Raw genomic sequence first — 21,486 nt, 5'->3', positions numbered from 1 at the left:
AAGTGCTTTGTGCCAATATAAAAGGTAACATAAAATTAAATGAGAGTCTAAACCTATCAAGCAGAGTATTCTGATTCTTTGAATACCTTCCTTCCAATGCAAATATATACAATAATACACAGAGGAAACTCTACTAACTTAATAAACAAACTGGATGATGGTAATACCTATTAATATGTACCCCCTTTTTAATATACTTATAGTTAAATAGAGTAAACGAAGGAGTGAGTCAAGATTTACTTAATCATCTCAACAGACACTTGAATTTTAAAATACATGCTATTGAACAAAACTCATTTAATCCTGGTGGCTGATAAGAGTTAAGTCTAAATTGCTAAAGCAATTCTAATTTCTCTAAAAGCAGGGAAAAGGGCCCACTCCTAATATCTTTAATAACTTTCTAAGTTAATAAGAGCAATATTTAAAAAGCATCCCTATTTTTGGGCCTTTGACCCCCCCCCCCATTATTTATGGCGTTGTCCAGATTTCTTGCTTTAAGTGGTTAAGAGGTATGTTTTCCTTCCTTTTTGATGAAAAGCTAGTTACTCACAATTCCACTCCTCTCTCAGTCTTGAACAAAAGTACTAGGCTAGCTATCCTTGCAGGTCATTTTAAGTCTAGCCAGTTTCCCTTTTGTGCTCAAATTAACCTATCTCATTTGGCTAAAGACTGGCCTTACCCATGCAATGGTCATAGTTAATAATAACTATATTAGGATTAACATATATTTTCAGTTCTACAGTTGTTCTGATTTGTCTGATGAGCTTTGTTAATGCTCTAGAGGGATACAATTGCTTAACAGTGTTGAGTCGTGCTTAACAAAATCTTGTTAAGTACATTTCTGACATCAGAAAAGAGCAAAATGAGTCTGTCTTTCCTATGTTTTCAGAGCATAATCGCAGCACTCCATGCACCATGTAGTGCTTCTTGTCAGTTTTTTTTTTCATGTTCACAAAAGAATTCCAGCTGAATGCTGCTTTATGCACCTACTGTAGCAGGACAGAAATGTAATGATTTATAGTACAAGAAAAATGCCCTCCACTGAAATACAAACAGAATACCTAAAAATTGTTGAGAAGTGATTATAGAAAACATCACTCAGTTTATATATGTGTTCCATCTCTAAGGTGGTGGCATTCAGAATGAATAGTGTTGTAATTAAAAGAGAAGTGAAACAAACAAAATGTCTGTGGTTGGACTAAGCTAAATCCCCAAACCCTGAGCCTTATCAGCAATACAAATATCAAAAATTTGTGATTTGAAGTATGAAATAAAAGACAGCTGCTAACAGCAGTTACAAACCCTGTGGAAATGTTCAATGGAATATATAAGAACAGACAAGATGAAATGGATATTATCATACTTGAAAGTTAGATCGAGATAAATAAACTGAAGATTTGGCAAAAAGTTTATCTGGTTGCTGCTATGTTGGGGGTTTCAAGAGTATGCACCATTTAATCCATGGGATTGTCTCATTCAGAGAAGGAAATGCATTCACGTGGAAAGTAGTGATCCTTTCTTGGGATGTAAATGCTGCTTTGCACTTACTAGTATTTACTGAAAAAAACAGCTTGTGAAAGCTGCCAGCCTAGCCAGATAGAATTGTGCAGATAATTCTATCATTTGTAAATATGAATGTTGAATTACAGACTTGTTTTCTTAAATGAAAGAATATGCTGTGAAATGTTGAACTTAAAACAATGTAGCAGCATTGCCCTCTGCTGTAAAGAAAGCTAAGTCAAGCATTTCTTATCTGTTCTTTGAAGTTCAAATTATGTCATGACTGTCTTTGATGTTTACAATTCGGCTCTGGATGGGTTAGATGAAGGCATCCTGCCTATTGTTTTAACTTAAGGAATAATTATTAGAGTTGACATGTGTAATGTCTTTTATTGACATAGTTTCCTGCAGCTGCAAGATAACAAAAGAATGTAGTATATGCCAGCCTGGGAACACCAGGAAAGTGTAAAAAAATTATGTAATGTTTATCAGAACTGCAATAGCAATTTAAACAGAGAGAATCAGAAGGCATTAAGCATTTTTGTCTTCGGACAAGGTGATCCGCTGTGGCGACCCCTAACCAGGAAAAGCCGAAAGAGAGAGAAAGAGAGAGAATCTCAATCATCCAACTCACAGCACTGTCTTGCTATAGATGTAAGTTATCTTAGACTTTTGCTTTCTTTTAGAAATAGCTAGGAACTAGAAAGATTAGACTTAAGTGTTTTTCTGTGATGTCAGAACTGTACTACTGATTTATTTTCAATATTTCTGTGTTATCTCTGAACTTTTGACTAGCACTGTATAGTAGAAAGTATTGTCTTGTGGTTTTAATTATTTATTATTAAATATTTTAAAACCTTTTAACTGTGGCTGGTTTGTGTAGAGATAATTTAAGCTCTTAAGAGTACTTGCATGCCTTTTGTAAAACTGTACAAAGCCACTCTAATAGCTTTAGCCCTGGGTTATACTACCAATTGGATAATAATATTGCACAGTAATAATTGGACACCCTTTTAAGGGCCTTTGAGTAACTGATAATTATTAGTGGGTGATGGCAGCTAGTACTACCATATAGTCTGGGAAAAAGGGGCACAGCTGGAGAATCTGTGCCAGCCTTCCCCAGGAGTGTCTGTGTGGTTGTATAAACTCTTCTCAAAGTGTGTGTGAGTTAGCTATTTGGGCAGGGACATGAAGTACTCGTTGGACAGAGAGGGTGCTAGAGGTTTTAGCTTGCCCACTAGGCTGAGATCTGGACCCTATAGCTGTGCCAGTGGGGAGTCTTATTGGGGACCTGGAAAGCAAGGGAGCGACCAGCCCTGGACTGACTGTGATCTCTGTGTGCTCTTAAGGGAAATTGCACTTTACTGTGTGTATTTATCCTTTCCTCATATATGAGACGTCACCTCTCTGGTGTTAGTGGTGAGGATTGAGGCTCCTTGATTCCTGGGCCAGGGCAAGGGCATCACACAGCTATTGTGCTTTCCTGATCAGTGTCATTGGTATTTAAAAAAATCTTTTGCAATGTCTGTTTTTTTTTGCAACACAGTAGATTTTAAAGTTTTAAATTATTCTTTATACTGAGTTTTATATATATATATATATATATATATATATATATATATATATATATATATATATATATATATATATATATATATTTATAGTTGAATATAAGAATGTATTTATATAAAACACTGATATTATATTATATTAATTTATAGTTTTTATATATATATATATATATATATATATATATATATATATAATATATTTTATAGGTAGAATTATTGTTTCATAACTATCACGTGATTGGCTGGCTGTAGTCATGTAGTAGAGTTTGCTCCCATTTAAAAATCTAACTTCTTTGATGTTAGTTGTGTTTTAGTATTGAAAAAGGGTGTAGACCTGAAAGCTTTGCTCTGTTAATAAAGAAGTTTTTCTTGACGTTGGATTTCTTTCTGATTTCTTTTGCACATATGACCCAGGATACAACATTTCAACCTTAGCATAAATAATGCTACAATCATCTGTTCTGTTAATTGACAAAAATATGATAGCACACCCAAACTTAACTCTTGTTTCATAAACATTTTAATATAATGTTTACCACTTTATAATTATTTCCAAAAATGCAAAACATAAGCAACATGAAAATGTGTCAAAACATTATTTTGATGATAGTATCATAGGAATTACAGGACAAGTAAGTTGTGAGACCTTTTCCACCCTGCCAATTCCTACTCTCACAATCTACCTGCAGCTTCTAGGTGAGCAAAGCAAGTCAATCTTGGGATGAATTTGTAGATGTCAATCCAATCATCAAGGTTTGTCTTGAAGGACACAAGGGTCTCACTCTGTTTAATGTATAAGGACCATTTATTCCAGAGATGAGGTAAATGTTGGGCAATACTGACAAGCTCCTCTTTTTTGTATTTCCTAAGGACGATGATGATAATGAAGAAGATGAGGAAGAAATATCAGTTTTACTCTTTTCAGCTGATATGGCTTCCCCAAAAGCTGAAGGGATCATGCCCTTCAAGATTAATTTATTCTTTCTCTCAATCTTCCTGAAGGTACAAGCAAATTTAGCAGAAGGCTGCAGATTTACTTACTGCAACCAAAACCTGAGAATGTAACAGTTCAGAGAATGGGAAAACTTAAAGTGATTTGTCAACGTTTCTGTATATACATTGTGGCATTTAATGAGCCAAGTGCCATAATATATTTTCCAGCTTGACTTTCCTTTCTTTTTTGGGACTTTTTTTAATAAAAAGTTTCATAAATGTTTTATTAAACTACAGCCCAAAAACGTTTAGCTTTACCAGTTGTGATGTTACCATAGGATAATGTAACCTATGTCCACAGACTTCAATGGGGCACCTTTGCACATGCACCGTTGTGCATCCATTCAAGTCTGTGGATGCAACAGATGTTTTGCCTATGTCTGCATCACTAAAGTTAAACTAAAATACATTTACAGTTGATTTTGAATAAGAAGATGAGGCTTAAATGCTTCCTGATGGGGGGGGGGGTGCATTTCTGGAGTTTATGTACTGTATGCTATAGTGCAAAGGTAGGTTTACAAATGTCGGCAAAACACTTTAAAATGTATATCTCACAGGTAACCCAAGGCAATTCAAACTGAATTTAGTTAATTAATTTTCCAAACTACAGAATGAAAATATAACTCCTAATTTTAAAGCTTTGGAAACAGGATGACACTTTAAAAATGTATCATGTAGTCATGTGCAGATGGTTCCTTCTGACATACTGATATGGAAAACAAGCAGTTTGGGCAAAGTGGTCATTATCATTTGAACTAATGGCATAGAGCTGTGGCAACACTCTTTTTAAGACACAACTGATGTGGTGTCAAGTTTGAAATCATAAAATCTATAACCAATCCAAGAAAAGTAATAACATGGAAAAGTTTTCCAATCAATAATGGGATTCATACTTAATGGCTGCAGACAAATAAATATATCTACCTGATTTAGAAACCCTACTGACTTCTGTAAAGCAATAATAAGACTCTAAAAGATATTATGGAGATAAAAGATTGCAATGCATTATACTTTAAGAAATGAAAAAATAGATTGATTTATATGATTTCATTTATAGACAGTTTGTCCAAATTTTAACACACATTGATTCTTGCTCTGATTTCTTTAAAGACTAGGGCTATGATTTACAAAATTGGCTGTGGCCACATACAGTGCCAACTGCAGTTTGGACAAGTGTATATGATTGCAGGAGGAGCAATTTAGAGGCAGCATTACACACAATGAGGAAGAGCTCATTGCTGGCTAATTTGCATGTCTCTGAATTGCTCTTTATTACCAGCCATGCTTGCAAGCACTTTTGGGTAGTAATGTTATGTCATGGTCCATGCATCACATTGGTGCAAGCACCCTTCATTTTCTTATACACACATTCTGAGATGCACACACATACACACACATACACACACACACACACACACACACACACACACACACACACACACAAACATCTAGTTCCATTTATGCCCTACAGACACGTGCATGCACACACACACACACACACACACACACACACACACACACACACACACACACACACACACAAAAACACACACAGACATCCAGTTCTATTAATGCCCTACAGATACGTGCCCATACACACACACAAATACACACACACAGGGCACCACTAAACTTCACTCCACTTACCTGCAACATTGTCTCTCTCACTGACCTGAAAGGGTGACCACCATTTTTTGTCCATGACAAGTAACGTGGTCAGCAATGCTAATTTAGACAGCTTAAGAATTCTCTGAATCATTTGGCAGCATAAAAGGGTACCTTCAGGCATGTTCATGGGACAGCACATGACTAATTATCATTGATTACTCCTCAGACTGCCAAATTATCCTGCAGCACAATTGGTGGGACCTGCCTTCTATGGTGATTTTTCCACTTGTGTAAATTACTGTGGTAGGGCTGTCTCTGAATCAGAAAGGGTTGCTGAAAGGGGTGGCAACTCATGGTTACCCTTTCAGAATTCCAGGGTTGTTTACAATTCTGAACAACGTGCACATGTGATCTATAAGATAGAAGTATAAGAATCTGGTATTTAGACCCCAATGTTCCTCAGAGCTACAGAATTAGAACAAATGTCCTAGGATCTTAACAGAAAATATCTTCAGAATATTTTTAAAAATGCCATGGGAATTTAAAGTATTGATGAAATAACATGAATGAAAATACTAAGAAAAACATTAACTTGTGTAAGATATGCTTTAATAAATAAAGAAAAAGTAGTTTAGAGCATATTTTATTTCCAACTTAACATCTTTTATAGACTGAGTAAATCTGTTTACTTAAATTTTAAATTATTTTCTGTGAATTTTATATCTAGATATTTTAACATATTTGTGATTTTAATAGACTGAATATGTAACAGATTTAAAAATTACAGTTGTCCTCAAGGATAAAAATGATTTATTTGGCTTGTAAACTGAAATGTCAACAAATCTGTTTATCGTAAAATACAGTTTATGAGATACCTAATGTGGAATAGCGACAATGAATCATGTCAATGTCTGCTAAATATATTATTTTAGATGGGTTTCTATAAATCTTAGAAAAGTTATTTGAATTACTCTTCGGCTACAAGACAAAATGGGTTTTGAATTATAAATTAAATAAATAATAAGAAAGCATTACCCTTGCCTCATCCCACCTCTTATACTTACAGGACTGAAGTACATTTATTTATTTATCGACATTTGTTTAACGGGAAAGTCTGACTGGACACAGGTGTCCATTTTTTAGTGGAGGCCCGCAAGTAAAGCTCCAATGTATCATATTTAATGCAATCAATATTTACAATAGCAAATTTTATAATGTAGTTTCAGTGAATTCAGTGAGTTACAGCCCTTACTAATGAAATATACAAACCGCTCAGGAGCTTAATAAAATCCACCAAAGCCAAGTTTGAGGCTAAAATAGCTATGGGTGGGTCTAAAACCATGCTGTGCGTGGATCAGGAGCTTTTTCTGAAGGATATGTTCAAGTAGTTGCTTGTGACTGCACTTTTTTAGAAGTTTTGATGAAGGGAATACTATGTGAATTAGTCTAAAACTGCTTATATGAGATGAGGATCCTCATTTATGAAGGGGGTGATGAAGAATTTTTTACACAGAGAAGGAATATAGGATTCCTTTACAGATCTGTTAATTAGTACATACAGAGGATAGGATGTGGAACTGGCAGCCAGCTTGAGGTATTCAGTTGGGAGATTATCTGCTGAAGGAGAACAGGATTTCAGTTTAAAGAACAGCAATTTGATGTAGGAGGCCTGGATGGGTTTTAGGGTGAAACAGGTGGTGTTTGTTGTCTGAGAACAGGGCATAAAAACATTGTTAGGTTGAAAAACTTTAGTAAGGCTTTAATGCCTTCTATAAAATGTTTGTTTAATTGAGCAGCTATTCCGGGAGGGAGTGTTACTTGGGGCAGGATTAGAAGTGATGGTTGTTCCAGGATGGAGTGTATTATTATTATTAATAGAAGACCAGAAGTTTTAGTGTTGGAACAGTAATTTAGTAAGGAGTTATTGTAATAGATCTTCTTGTCTGTGTTAATCTGTATTGTAGGAAGGTTAAAGTTCTGTAGGTTTTGGGGAGATCTATATTTTAACCATTCTTTGCAACCTCTATGTCCTTCGTGCATTGGGTGCCTGCTTTGAGGGTATAACAAAGGAGAAGGGTTATTCATTACTCATTGTGCTCTAGTTGGAGCCAGACTATTGAAGGTTTTCAGGATAATGTGTTAAATGTGTATACTGCTTTGTTAAGTGGAATATCTTTCAGGATAGAATAGTTAAAGGAGATTAAGCTTCTATTAATAATGTATCAAGGTTAAAATTAGTGAGTTTTATGAGAATTTCAAAATACGTGTTGTTTGACATGATGGAGGTGGTCACTGAGGGAATTAGAGAGGGTGCCACTGAAGATATACTTAATGGAATCAGGCACCAATATCCAGTTGAGAACCGAGCCACAGTTTTTGGGATAGCTATAATGTGTGGGGGAGGAAATGGGTCGAATCAAGCCAAATAGGTAGAGGCTAGCTGATGAGTATTTTGTGGAGATAATCTGCTAAAAGAAATTAACAGGTTCATTGTGGGATTTTAATGTATTATTTAACTATAGTTTTCATAACTTCTGGTGGGAAATTAAAAGCTTGGAATACTCTAAATAAAAAATAAAAACAAAAATGTACTCTAATGGCTTAGCTGCATCCATTGGAAAAGCAAAACTGACCGTATACCTCAGCTATTTTGCTATCATCCTCTTTCTAGTGTGATCTTAGATCTTTAGAGACCAAATAAATTGGACTGAAATGTTGATATATTTTGCTGAACAGTCTGTAGCCTTTAGCTAAAATAAAGGCTAACATCTTAATATCTAAGATTATCGATGCATGTGACCTGTAACTTTTCATGTAATTGTGGGCCATAATAAAGTTGAGCAAGAAAACTATGAGTAATATATTCAAATGCTCACCATGTAAATCATTATGCAAAGAATGAAGCACTTTTAACAACACTGGGCACATATTCTTTTAAAATATTTGATAAAAGCCACCTGGACCTGTTCTTTGACTTTTTACCAACTATTCTAATACTTTTTTTTTTAATTAATTTTTTGTCATAAATTATCTTTTTATTCTAGCTAACACGTTGATTAAAACTATGCTGTAAAAATAGTAATCTTTATATTTTTCGTATATTGGTAACATCATCCATTTCTGTACATGACTTACTATGTTTCTTTCATTATAACCCACTATTTTCTGTCTTATGCTAGATATAATATTTGACATTCTTTTTATTTTTATAATTTCTGTTAAGTAAAAGGAATAAGAAGTTATGTTCTTACCATAACGTTCCATGTTAGTTGTCTTCTTCTCGCCGTCTTTCTTGCTGGATGGGTTCGGAGCCGAGACTCGGTCTATACTATAGCTCGAGAGCTATTTTTACCGGCTCGAGGCAGCCCTATAACCCACAATACCATGCACTAACTCCCCAGATCTCATTTGGCAGCTAACACATAGTATAAATTTATTATTATTATCCTCATTTCCAAGTACGGACTCCCTGCTGGTAACACTAAAGATACGGGGAAACCGTAAAATATTGTATCTCATGAAATGGAAGGACTCAGAGACCTTCAAGTCTGTCCAGGCTAGGGGGCAGGAGGGAGGGACGCAAGAAAGAAGGTGAGAAGAAGGCAACTAACATGGAACGTTATGGTAAGACATAACTTCTTAATGTTAAGTTGTCATTCTCGCCTTCATTTTTGCTGGATGGGACAGCGTCCCTAGCACCTTAGTCCTGGGTGGCTCAATGGAACAGACTCCCGAGTACAGTGGAACCAAAGTCAACTCTATTTCTGGAGGCTATATCAAGTTTGTAATGGACAATAAAGGTATGTTGGGAAGCCCATGTAGCTGCTGCACATATGGCATCCAATGGTAACCTTTCTTGAAAGGCTGTTGATGTTGATAGTGCCCTAGTTGAATGAGCCTTAGGCCTAGACGGAGTTGCCTGTGTCTCAACTCATAGACAAATGTAATAATGGATGTCAACCATCTGGAAAGAGTAACCTTTGATACTGGAAGCCCTTTCTTCCCTTCAGCATAAGAGAGAAAGAGCTGGTCTGATTTTCTGAGTTATTTAGTCCTGTCTAGATAATACCGTAGTTGGCGATGAACATCCAATGGATGTAATTTCTGTTCAGCCCTGTTGGAACAGTCTGGGAAGAAGACAGGCAAGTCAATAGAGTGGTTTAAATTTGCTTCAGAGGACACTTTCGGTAGGAAGGAAGGATTTGTTCTGAGAGTTATCCTGTCTTTATGAAAAACCAAATAAGGGGGATGGACAGACAAGGCTTGAAGTTCCGATACCCTTCTGGCAGATGTTATGGTTACTAAAAACAGAGTTTTCCAAGAAAGAAGCTTGAGGGAGCAAGAGGCTGCAGGTTCAAAGGGAGGCAGAATCAATGACGTTAGAACCAAATTCAAATCCCATGGCGGGGGCGGATCCTTAACTGGAGGTCTAAGCAAAAAGATGTCCTTGAGGAAGGCTTTACAGAGTTTATGGGACATAATATTTGCTTCTGAGAGCCCCATATGAAAATTAGCAATGGCCGCTAATTATACTCTGATAGTGGCTGACGATGACCCTGAATGAAAAAGCTCTGCCAGAAAGTCTAGAACCTTATGAATGGGTGCCTGGAAAGGATCTAAGGACCTAGCTTGTGCCCAGAGCGAAAAACGCTTCCATTTACTCGCATACGTCTTCCTAGTATTGGATTTATGGGAAGCCAAAATGATATCACGGACAGGAGGAGAAATAAGGGGAAGCTTGGCTATGGCTGGAAGTGGAGCAACCAAGCTGTGAGGTTGAGGGAATGAAGAGACTGATGCAGCTTGCCTGAGAGGTGGGTCAACAGATCCAGAAGGGGTTCCAGATGCCAAGGCTGTTCCAGTAGATAACTGTGCAGGAATGGAAACCATACTTGTCAAGGCCAAAACGGAGCAATGAGGATCATTTTGGATCTCAATACGGTTGCTTTCTGAATTAATTGCGGGATCAACGGTAAGGGAGGAAAGGCATATAGAAGACCCCGGGGCCAATCGTGAACAAGAGTGTCTCTGGGGGGATGGCCTGGTAGAGGGAAGAACGTGAAGAAATCGAGGCACTTGCTGTTTTGAGGGGTTGCGAAAAGATCGCAGCAAGGCTGGCCCCATTTCTGAAATATTCTGTCTGCTACCGCTTGATTTAGAGACTACTCGTGAGGCATGAGGATAGTTCTGCTCAATCTGTCCGCTATGACGTTGGATTTCCCAGGGATGTGCGTTGCTATCAGAAACCGTTGAGAGGAAATCGCCCATTGCCAAAGTCTGAGTGCTTCTCGACATAGGGGGTAGGATTTTGTTCTGCCCTGCTTGTTTATGTACCACACCACAGACATATTGTCCATTTGAATTGCTATAGTCCCTGTGGGAAGAGAGCTCTGAAGGGCTTGCAACGTTAAAAGCACCGCTCTCATCTCCAGGACATTTATGTGCAGGTGGCATTCTAATTGTTGCCATGTGCCCTGGACTGTCCTGCCCTGATAATGCCCCCCCCACCAGATCAGGGAGGCATCCGTTGTCACCGTGGCAACTGGGGGGGGGAGAACAAAGGGTCTGCCCTGAAAAAGCTGAGGGGAAACCATCCACCAGGAGAGATGATTCTTGCATGATGGGGTTATCAAGATGTTGTGAGTCATTGGGAGCTGTTGAAAGAACCACTGAGAAAACAGCATCCACTGAAGGATCCTCATGTGGAAGCGGGCTAATGGGAGTAGAAGGATCGCCGCTGCCATGAGGCCTAACGTTTTCAGTACTAACTTGACTTGAACTCTGTTGGACTGAAACAGGAACTGAACATTCCGCCGTATGTCTGTCACTCTCTGAGGTGGTAATGTTGCAGACATTTCTGTGGTGTTTAACACGGCACCTATAAAGTTTATACATTGACAAGGCGACAAGGAGGATTTTGCAAAATTTATAGAAATACCTAGATTCTTGCAAAGTTGGATAGTGTAATCCCTGGCCATTATAAGATGCTGCTTGGTGGTAGCGGAAATGAGCCAGTCGTCTAGATATGGAAACACCTGGAATCCTTTTTGTCTCAGGTGAGCCATGACCACTGCCAAGCATTTGGTGAACACCCGGGGGGCTGTGGTAAGACCAAAAGGCAGGGTTCTGAATTGATAATGACTGGCTCCCAGCCGGAAGCGGAGAAACCTCCTGGAGCGCCTGTGTATCTTTATATGATAGTACGCGTCCTGGAGGTCTAATGAGCACATCCAGTTGTCTCTGCCCAAAAAGGGTAGAATGGACTGCAGTGTTACCATCCGAAATTTTGTCTTTTGTACAGAGTTGTTCAATCTGCTGAGGTCCAAAATGGGTCTCCAGTCTCCTGTCTTTTTTGGTACCAAAAAGAATCTGGAGTAGATTCCAGATCCTAGCTGATCTGCTGGGACTGCCTGGATGACTCTTTTTTTTTAACAGCTTTTTTATTTCTAGCTGTGCCTGACCCCTTTGTGCGGGTGGTATGTCTGGTAGGGGTCTTGGCGGTTGTACAGGAGGGGAAGTGAAGGGAATTTTGTAACCCTCAGATATGATCTTCTGTACCTATTTGTCTTGGGAGAGGGATTGCCAGGCTTCCGGGTACAGAGATAATCTTCCCCCGACTGCCTCCGAAGGCGGACAGTCGGGCAGCTTCTCAGGGATGTTGAAAGGGTTGGTCAGGGAAGGATTCCCTGGAACCCTGGTTCTGTGGACCCCCTCTGCCCCTGGGGCAGCATCTGTTATTGTTCCCCCCTCTGCCTCTGGGGGGAAATTCACCACATGCAGCAGGCGCGACTCCCTGTAGTTTGTGGAACCACATCTTCCCACCTCTCTGTCCCTTAGGATAAGGTCTAGAAGGTGTGGAAAAATGGACTCCCATGGCAGAGAGAGTCTTACCATCTTGCTCGCATCTGGTGAGGGTATTCTTCACCTGAGGTCCAAACAATTCTGAACCATCAAAGGAGGTGTTGGTGAAGGATGCCTTGAAGGGATCGGCAAAGTTACAGAGTCGCATCCAAGCGTGACGTCTCAACGCAACACCTGTGCCTGCGGCCCTACTCGCTCCATCGGCTGCATAGGAAATAAGCCACATGGAGGAGTTAACAATGGAATTCAGGGTAGCCAGCTGGGAGTTCATCTTGTCCTGATACCCCGCAGCAGAAGGACCCTGTACAGTTTCACCTAGTTCTTTGAGCAAGTCTCTCTGAAGGCGGGTGAAATTACATAAATAGTTCAGCGATCGCATACTAAAGGTCGCTGAAGCAAATGTCCGCTTACCGTACCTGTCCATGGTCCTGGACTCTTTGTTAGGAGGATGAACAGGTACAGAAGGATCAGCCAATTCCTTCTTAGTGGCTGCTGCTACCACCATAGCATCAACTGAAACACCTTTGGTGAGAAAGGATTTGTCCTCTGGAGCAGAAATAAATTTAGAGGGCCTCATAGGGGTAGGTTCCATTGAATCAAGAGCTGCCCATGCCTTTCTAGCCACTACCTCCATTAGTGGGTCGAAAGGGGGAGACACCCAGGAAGTGGAAGGGTGAGATCCAAAAGCGTCAAGGTAAACCGACTCGTCCTCGGAGGGTTTGAGAGTGGACCAATTTCCCCTCTGTTTCAGGATCTCTAGGATGTCTGAAAAAGAGACATCCTCAGAGGGGGATCTCGGGGAACCCTCCGACTCATCCAAGTCAGTGTCCGACGTGACAGACTCGGGGGAGTCTATGTGCTTCCTCTTGCACTTTCTTTTCCTAGGGGGTTCCCCTGAAGCTTCAGGGGAGGCCTCGGAAGAGAAGGAGACACCCAAAGTGGGTACCCTATGCTTTGGATCTCTGCTGTCAGATGCAGGAGGATGGCCAGAGACCGTAACAGGCACTGTAGAGGGAGGAGCTGCAGAACTAAACCTTGGAGTGGACACTGGGTCCAGCATGCTCCTCATCACCTCGAAGGCTCCCCTATCAGGTACCAAGGGCAGTCCCGGCTCCGAAGAGACCGGAACCGCTCCCGGCACCGACAGAGAAGGCTCTGAGAATGATGTCAGGGCCAAACTAACCAGAGCCAAAGCTCCAAGAAGGAGAGTGGGGTCGGACATGGGTCCGATGCCACTCACCCCCTCGGAGCCGACAATAGAGTCCCAGCGCCCGGACCTCTCCACGGACGGAACCAATGAAGAAGTCGGAGCCAATGACACCGGAGCTGAAGGTGGAAGTATTGGCTCCGACGTGGGCAAGGTTACGGTTCCGACAAACTCCGGCTCCGAACTCGAAAGGTGAGTCGGAGGAGGAATCGATAGCAGTACCGAAGGAGCCACAGTTTGATGAGACGGGCTTTGGAGCATTTGGGCTAGTGCCTGAGATTTTATGAGCCTACTGACCACCCTCTCAATATCGTGGTCGGAGAGCCTGGATGACCTAGATGAGTGAGTCCTATGACTCCGCTCCGATAGGAGTGGTGATCTCAGAGCCGATCGGACGGATTCTAGTAAGGGGGATCTAGAGCGCTTGCACGCTGGGATCGGCTCCGATGCAGGTTTCGGAGCGGATACTAACTTGCCCGCCTTGGATCCGATTGGAACCGATGTCGGAGCCATCTCATTTACGCCAGTCCTCAACTCAGAAGCTGGAGCCGAGGGTTTGGCGGTTTTTGAAGACTTCCCCGAGCCAGACTTGGACGGGGAGTCATCGGGCTTCAATAAGCCCCTTAAGATGAGCTTATTACGACACTCCTGCAGGACTCTTGAACTAAATCCGTGACAGACGGAACAAGAGTCCTGCAGGTGTAAAGGCCCTAAGCAGTAGACACAAGAAGTGTGACCATCTGTCAGAGACATTTTCTGACAGCACGAGTCACACTTCTTGAATCCCGAGACCTTAGCGTCTTTGGACATAGTCCTAACAACAGCAAACACAGTAATCACAGTCAGCCCACACACACACTCAACTTATGACTAGAAAAAAGTTAAGGGGACTGACTAAACACAACACACAGACACTCTAAAGGGTGGGGAAAACTAAGGTAAAGCCCGTAGGCCCAATGATAAAAATTAACTAAAAGGAAGGGAAGAAGGGCTACAAAAGGGCTGTAAAGAATAAAACAATCGATAGGGGCCTAAAATAGGAAATCTATCCGGAAAACTACCTGAAAAATAGTACTATAGAAAAAATTCTCTTTACTGACCTGAGCCGGTAAAAAAAGGCAACCTCGCAGCGAAGCGGCAAACAAGATCTGGGGAGTTAGCGCATGGTATTGTGGATTATAGGGCTACCTCGAGCCAGTAAAAATAGCTCTCAAGCTATAGTATAAGCCGAGTCGGAGCCGAGGATCGGCTCTGAACCCATCCAGCAAGAATGAAGGCGAGAATGACAACTTAACATGGTATAATACTCTACTCTATATAGTTAGTGAAACAATTAACTTAAATAAAATGTAATTGGTCTTTATAAAATAAATTCCTGCTGGACTTGTTTTAATAATAGAAATCTGTATAAGATCACAAGCTTCTTGTATTTTTTTCTTTAAAAAGTGTTATTTTTATTTTTTACTTCTGTTTCAGTAGTTCCTTTAATTATCTGATAACAGGTAGCATTTCTACTCAGACAGTATATGGTAACTGCTTTACAAGCAGCCCACCTTACTTCACATTTGATTGTTTTATCCCCAAATTCTACTTGTATGTGGTTTAGGTTTTGCCTATATAAACCTTCAATTTCCATTTTTTTTCCGTCATTTGTATTTTTTGCAGTTTTCTTGCCCCTGCTCTACTGACCATCAGAACCTCTCTCAAGCAACTAGCCCATTCATTATCCCTCGTTGTTGCAAGAAATGACTAAGATGGCTCATCACCAACACAATCATCACAGATGGCTTGGATTTTCTATTGTTTATAATGACACCCCTGCACATGCTCATTTGTGTCCTAGGGAGGTGGCATGTAATAGGCTTTTGAGATGTAAGCTCCATCTCCAACAGGCACTACCTCCCTCCCCCGTAAAGAAGCAATTTCATTTCATGCAATCACTGGTCTCAATGGAGATTCTACCAGAGAAAGTGTGGTCATAAGCACATGTCCCTTCTCTTTCCCCCAAAGAGATGCACATGGACATAAGCCTTGTTATTCCTTTCCTCCCCACAGCCACCCCAACAAGCATCTGATTTGCTAGTCAGACTCTGGTTGCCCAGATCCCATTCAGGGTTTATCCCTCTCCATCAACAGAGCTGGGTAATCTCCACTTGCTGAAGTAAGTGTGAGTTTATTTTCCTTTGGAATTCTATCTTCATTAGTTGAAATATTTAATATTAATTTTACCGAGGCTTGATTAGAAAAAAAGAAAACATGGTTCGGTTGTGAATCTGGAAATGTCACATGCCAGCTTTAATGAAATAAAAGAAAGCAGTTCATATAGGATCATGATTCACATGATTTCATGGGCATTAGAACAAAGTGAATCATTTCTGTAAAAATACAGACTTCTAAATTATTCTATTAGACTCTGTTACATAAAGAATGGCCTTATTAAAGAAATTCTAATTAGAATAAGGCACATTTTTATCATCCACCAAGGAATTCTGCAATGTATTCCCCTCCTCAGCTGTTGACAAAAGACAGTTAAACACTCAATTAGTTGAGCTATTTTTAGCAAAAAATTCAGACTATAGAATAAGACTAAGTTATTTGCACATAGCTTTACAAAAGCATATCTATCATGTAGATCTTACCCAGATCACCAGATTTTTGAACTAAAATAAACCATTATGTTACTCTAAATTATATGAATTCACAAATATAGGTACAGAGCATTGAATCAGAAAAACAAGTTCCATTTGTTTCAGGTTTCTTGCATGTTATTCTTGTTAAGATATACATTTTGAAAACTGAATCTGCATTAGGCACTCAAGCAAACTATTTTGTTTTATTTTTTTTTTAGTATAATAATGCTAACCTTGCAAAGGAGATCCGAGCCCTTTGTCCTCCACTAAGTGTGACTCCTCCTTCTGCAACAACTGTCTTGTCATTATCAGGAAGTACAGCAATATCCTATTCAAAGTAACATGTATGAAAACATTTTTTAGTTTCTTTCCTCTTCACTTTTTCATTGATGAAATACAAAAACAGTTATGAAACCAAAGACATTTTCAAATATTCTCAAATTATACAGACTAGTGAATACAAATCACTAAAAGATGTGAACTAGCATTTTAAAATAATATAATTAAGCACATTCAATAAAAATGTTTAAAAAAAACAGTATGAAACCACATTAAAAAGTTAAAAACTAAGATGACCAGATTCCAAGAGTTGTTCTCAGTGTAAGTCTGCCTTGATTCCAAAAGACGTGTGATCAGTGAAAGTGACTTAGTTTGTCTTACATCAGTGGCCGTATTCCAAAAGACCTGCTCTCAGTGTAAGTGGCTACTTAGGTGCACAGATTCTTACATGAATTGATTGACACAAAGAAAAAACAAGGCTTGCAAACATTATTTATCAAAAGAGATGTAAACTTTGAATAGCTTAAGTCATGTTTAATTCACTGACGTCTTAATTCTAAGCAAAAACAAAGAAAACAACTATAAAAAACAATAATTTATTTAATCTTGCGACATAGATGTTGGAGGCATACCTAAATTTGGAACACCCTTGCTGCTACTGTCCCCATTATATGCTGTATTGACATTGTTGTTAAATGGATATGCAACTCCTTGTTCATATTTCTTAATGTTCCTTTCGAACTTCTTTAGTTTTCTTACTTTTTGAACATCATTCTATTTAATCGGTTTTGTATAATGGCAAATTTAGTTTCAAAGCTTTCAGACATCCTGTTCTTAAGGAGATCATATTGTTCTTTAATGATCAGGTTTAAATCAATTGCCGCTGCTGTCTTAAAATTAATGAACAATTCCAGATATTGCAAACTTGTTTTCTGCTTGATCTTCTTCCAAGAATCCAAAATTTCTTCAGAGAAGTTCTAACCAGAAGACATTTTTAGCACTTTAAGACCTTTCGGAACTTGTACTTGCAAGTTGCTTGCAAAAAAAAAACAAGACATCCCGTTGGATTTGTTTCAGTTCAAGCGTGTTCCATTCCAGCCCAGTGATTTTTTTTTGTAAGTCTGAATTTTTTTATTTTATTGCACATTTTTTGTCTTAGTGGTTTTATTTGAAAATTATTGATGACCTGAACAGGGATCCCGTTTCTGACAATTTGTTATCGAGCTGTTTGTCTCGGCCAAGTAATCCTTTCAATTTAAGTAATAATTCTTTAGTTATAACTGTCAACGCAGACGTATCAACAATATTCAGTAAGTTGGACAGGAGCATGCTTAAACTGGAAGGAATCCAACGGGATGTACTGTTGTTTTGAAAGCAGCTTGTAAGTACGATGATTTCCGAAAAGTCTTAAAAGTGCTAAAAATGCCTGCGGGTAAGAACTTCAAAACATGTATTGATTCTTGGAAAAAGAACAGTTGCAGTATCTGGAGTTGTTAATTAATTTTAACACATCAGCTGCTCTTGATTTAAACTAATCATTAAGAGCAATATGACGATCTCTTTAAGAACAGCATGTCGTCTGGGAGTAATGAAACCAAGTTTGCAATTATACAAAACAGGTTAAATAAAAATAACGGTATTCACAAAGTTAGAAAGCTAAAAAAAAGTTCAAAGACGACTGTAAGGAATATGAACAGTGAACTGCATATCCATTTAACCCCAATGTTGGTACAACATAATTCAGAAAATACACGTATAAATATATAGAGACAGATTATAAAACGGGCAAAGAACATTGATCAGATTGCTAGTCGCTTGCGCATCGCAGCTGTTGTACAACTTGGGAAAAATTAGTGCAGGACACATGGTGATAACATTCACTCACAGAACCCGCTTCCTGTCTTCAAAATCCAACAACCTACCATCAATGTGAAAAGTATCAAAGCGCAGAAAAAGAAGTATAGACACAAAAATACTCAAAAAGAAAGAAAAATCAGCTTAAAGACGAACGCCAGAAGCTTGCATGCAGTGGAATAACGCAAAACTAAATAAAACAAAAACCGGAATAAAGATCGTGATACAAATTATATAGAATGTACAATAATAAAAGCACTAAAAACTCAAATTTAAATATGCAAACTGATCAGTAACAGTACAATATATCAAAACGTATTTAACCTCCTGATTGAAATGAAAACACAAAACATACAAACAGGAAATGAAAAAGGATGGGAAAGCACAAGCATAAAACACGGGGGGAAGCAGCAGTCACTATAGCAACAGACCATAGCTGGTGTGACCCGGGACTTAAAAGTACACATGCTCGCGCAGGCAAAAATACACAGACACATCGGCCAAAAGCAGTAGAAAAACACTGACATACTGTACATTGTTTGACCAGATACCTCTGAAGATACGGTACACAAATGTAAAACACTCCATGAATACAAATTAAAAGATAAATAAAAAGAAAGGCAACAACTATACCAGCAGCTAAACCAGTTTACGAAAAAGAACAGGGGGTGGGGTAGGGAGTCTTACTGCTTAAACATGTTTTTGAAAGTTGTCGTCAAAATAGGGTTGCCACCTTTTCAAGTGCCCAAAGTGGGACATTTTTTGTAGAAACGTAAAATTTTGCAGGGCAAAACATACCCATGATCAGTGCAAAAGACAAAACTTCACTTTTTTGCCCAAATAAAGCTTATTCTTGTAGGCTTTGAGTTGTTTATGCTTTATCATATAACATTTAGGTGTTTCAGATGTAAAACAACTGTTTTATGTAACTATAAAAGAAAACCATGGAAATATTTTTGTCCTAAAATCTCAGGACATTTGCGATTTTTAAGTTTTTTTTCGCAGGACATGACTGCCCAAAGAGGGACTGTCCCTCGCAAAGAGGGACAGGTGGTAACCCTACGTCAAAATTGCTAACCATGTGAACGTTTCTAGGGTTAAAAAGCATACTATTAGTTAAAACATCTTCAGAAAAAAAGTAATGGGGGGTGGGGGTTCAGTATGTTTGCATGTATTTGTCATTTTCTTTCTACCAAGATTACTATTGTTTTGAATATTTTTGAGGCTGTGTCACAAGAAAAACAGTATATACACTTGTGAAACATTGTACTACTGCTATATAAGTCTCCACATATGGACTTATTCATGGCCAGAACTCAGCTGAGGTGTTGTGCTGCATTAGTACCAGTTTGCAAACGGGACTGTGCAATAGCACACAACAGCTTCACAGAAGGGTTCTTATAGGTTCATAGGTGTGTACTAAGCTAATGACCCTGGAGCCCTTACAGGCCTAGCCCATAGGATTACCCTGGCATCATGCTACCTGACCTTAGTTCCCAGTGCCTCTGTCGAGTAGAGCCAATGGAGTGACCCCGGGGTGAATTTTCTATTTCCTATCCACTCATCAAGATTTCTCTTAAGAGGGCCAATGAGGTGCTTTGTTTGATATGTATGGGAAGTCTATTCCATAGCATGGGAAGTCTATTCCATAGCATGGGCAGTCTCTGGGTTATGAACCTGTCCCTCCAGCATGTTCTGGTGATTGTAGTAATGAGGTTGAGGTCTCTGGAGTGTGTGGTGCAGAGAGATTGGGATTTCTTTAGAAGTAGCATTTCTAACAGAGCTGGGTCAGACATGGCTTTGTAAGTCAAGCAGAGATCGCGTCTAACTAGGTGATATGAGACAGAGAATAGTTGGAGTTTTTTGAGTCTGTCCATATAGGATATCTGTTTAAGGCCTAGGATCCTCTTTGTGAGGTACTTTTGTGGCCTCTCCAGTTGTTGCAGGCGTCTAGTGAGGTACATGCCAAATGGGGCATTGTACTTGATGATTGGCCTAATGAGGGAAGAGTAGAAGGAGACAATGACCTCTTTTTTCCTGGATGCAAAATCCTTAGTAATGAGATGTGCCACATAGAAGGACTTTCTGATCACAGTGGCAATGTGGTGGTCAAAAGAACGGTTGTTGTCAATCTGTGTTCCCAGATCTCTTATAATGCCTTCTGTGTTCAGTGGACTACCATTGATGTGGTAATTCATGGGAAATGGGTTTTTCCCAAAGAGGATAATGACACTTTTTTTGGCATTGAGCTTAAGGCCATGGTTCTGACACCAGTCGTTGGTCTCAGTGAGGCCTTTCTGTAGGATGTCAACATCACTTGGGGAGTTAATAATGGCTCCCAACTTGTAATCGTCTGCGAAATTTGTCAGCCAGAGTCTCTTCGTATTAGCTTGGACTTCTGAGAAGTAGATACCAAACAGGAGGTGACCCAGGACAGATCCCTGTGGGACTCCACTCGTGACTGGTCAGCAGTCTGACTTGGAGTCAGCTACTTTCACACTTTGGATTCTATCTGTGAGCCACTTTACAACCCACCTAGTAACATAGGGGTTGATGCCTAGCTTAGTGAGTTTTTCTATGATTCCTGAGTGGGGAATGGTATCAAAGGCCTTGGCCAGATCAAGGTAGGCTGTATGAACCACCTTGCCTTCATCCACAGCTTTGCTGACTGACTCAAAGAAATTGACCAACTTGAGCAGGCATGATCTACCCTTCACAAAACCAAACTGTGTGGGATCCAGCGTTCAGAGATTCCCTCTATCCTTGTTTATTACATCCACGATGATGAGTTCCATGGCTTTGTATATCAGACTCATCAGGCTAATGGGGCGATAGTTCCCAGGGTCTGTAGTCACTCCTCCCTGGTGGAGAGAGATGACTGCAGCAGTGCACCATTCAGTAGGGACAAAGTCTGAGGTGAGGCTGTGGTTGAACAGGGTATACAGGTGAGGTGTCAGTTGACTCTGTAGTTCATGTAGAACAT

The 21,486-nt window shown here is 39.5% G+C and overlaps 1 protein-coding gene across 2 annotated transcripts in view; it reads right to left on the bottom strand.

Annotated features, from left to right (window-relative positions):
• The window catches only part of CFTR (CF transmembrane conductance regulator), a 1,712,697-nt gene that overhangs the window by 431,579 nt on the left and 1,259,632 nt on the right, over positions 1-21,486 (bottom strand). For both annotated transcript variants that reach the window (XM_044088720.1, XM_044088721.1), the window contains one exon: positions 16,604-16,698. In XM_044088720.1, coding sequence (XP_043944655.1) covers positions 16,604-16,698 — 95 coding nt within the window. The remainder of the gene's footprint in view (positions 1-16,603; positions 16,699-21,486) is intronic.

Source organism: Protopterus annectens, chromosome 11.part0 (assembly GCF_019279795.1).
Source record: "Protopterus annectens isolate FY-2018-M chromosome 11.part0, PAN1.0, whole genome shotgun sequence".
Lineage (NCBI taxonomy): Eukaryota > Metazoa > Chordata > Ceratodontiformes > Protopteridae > Protopterus > Protopterus annectens.
This window is presented reverse-complemented; position numbering and strand designations above follow the sequence as displayed.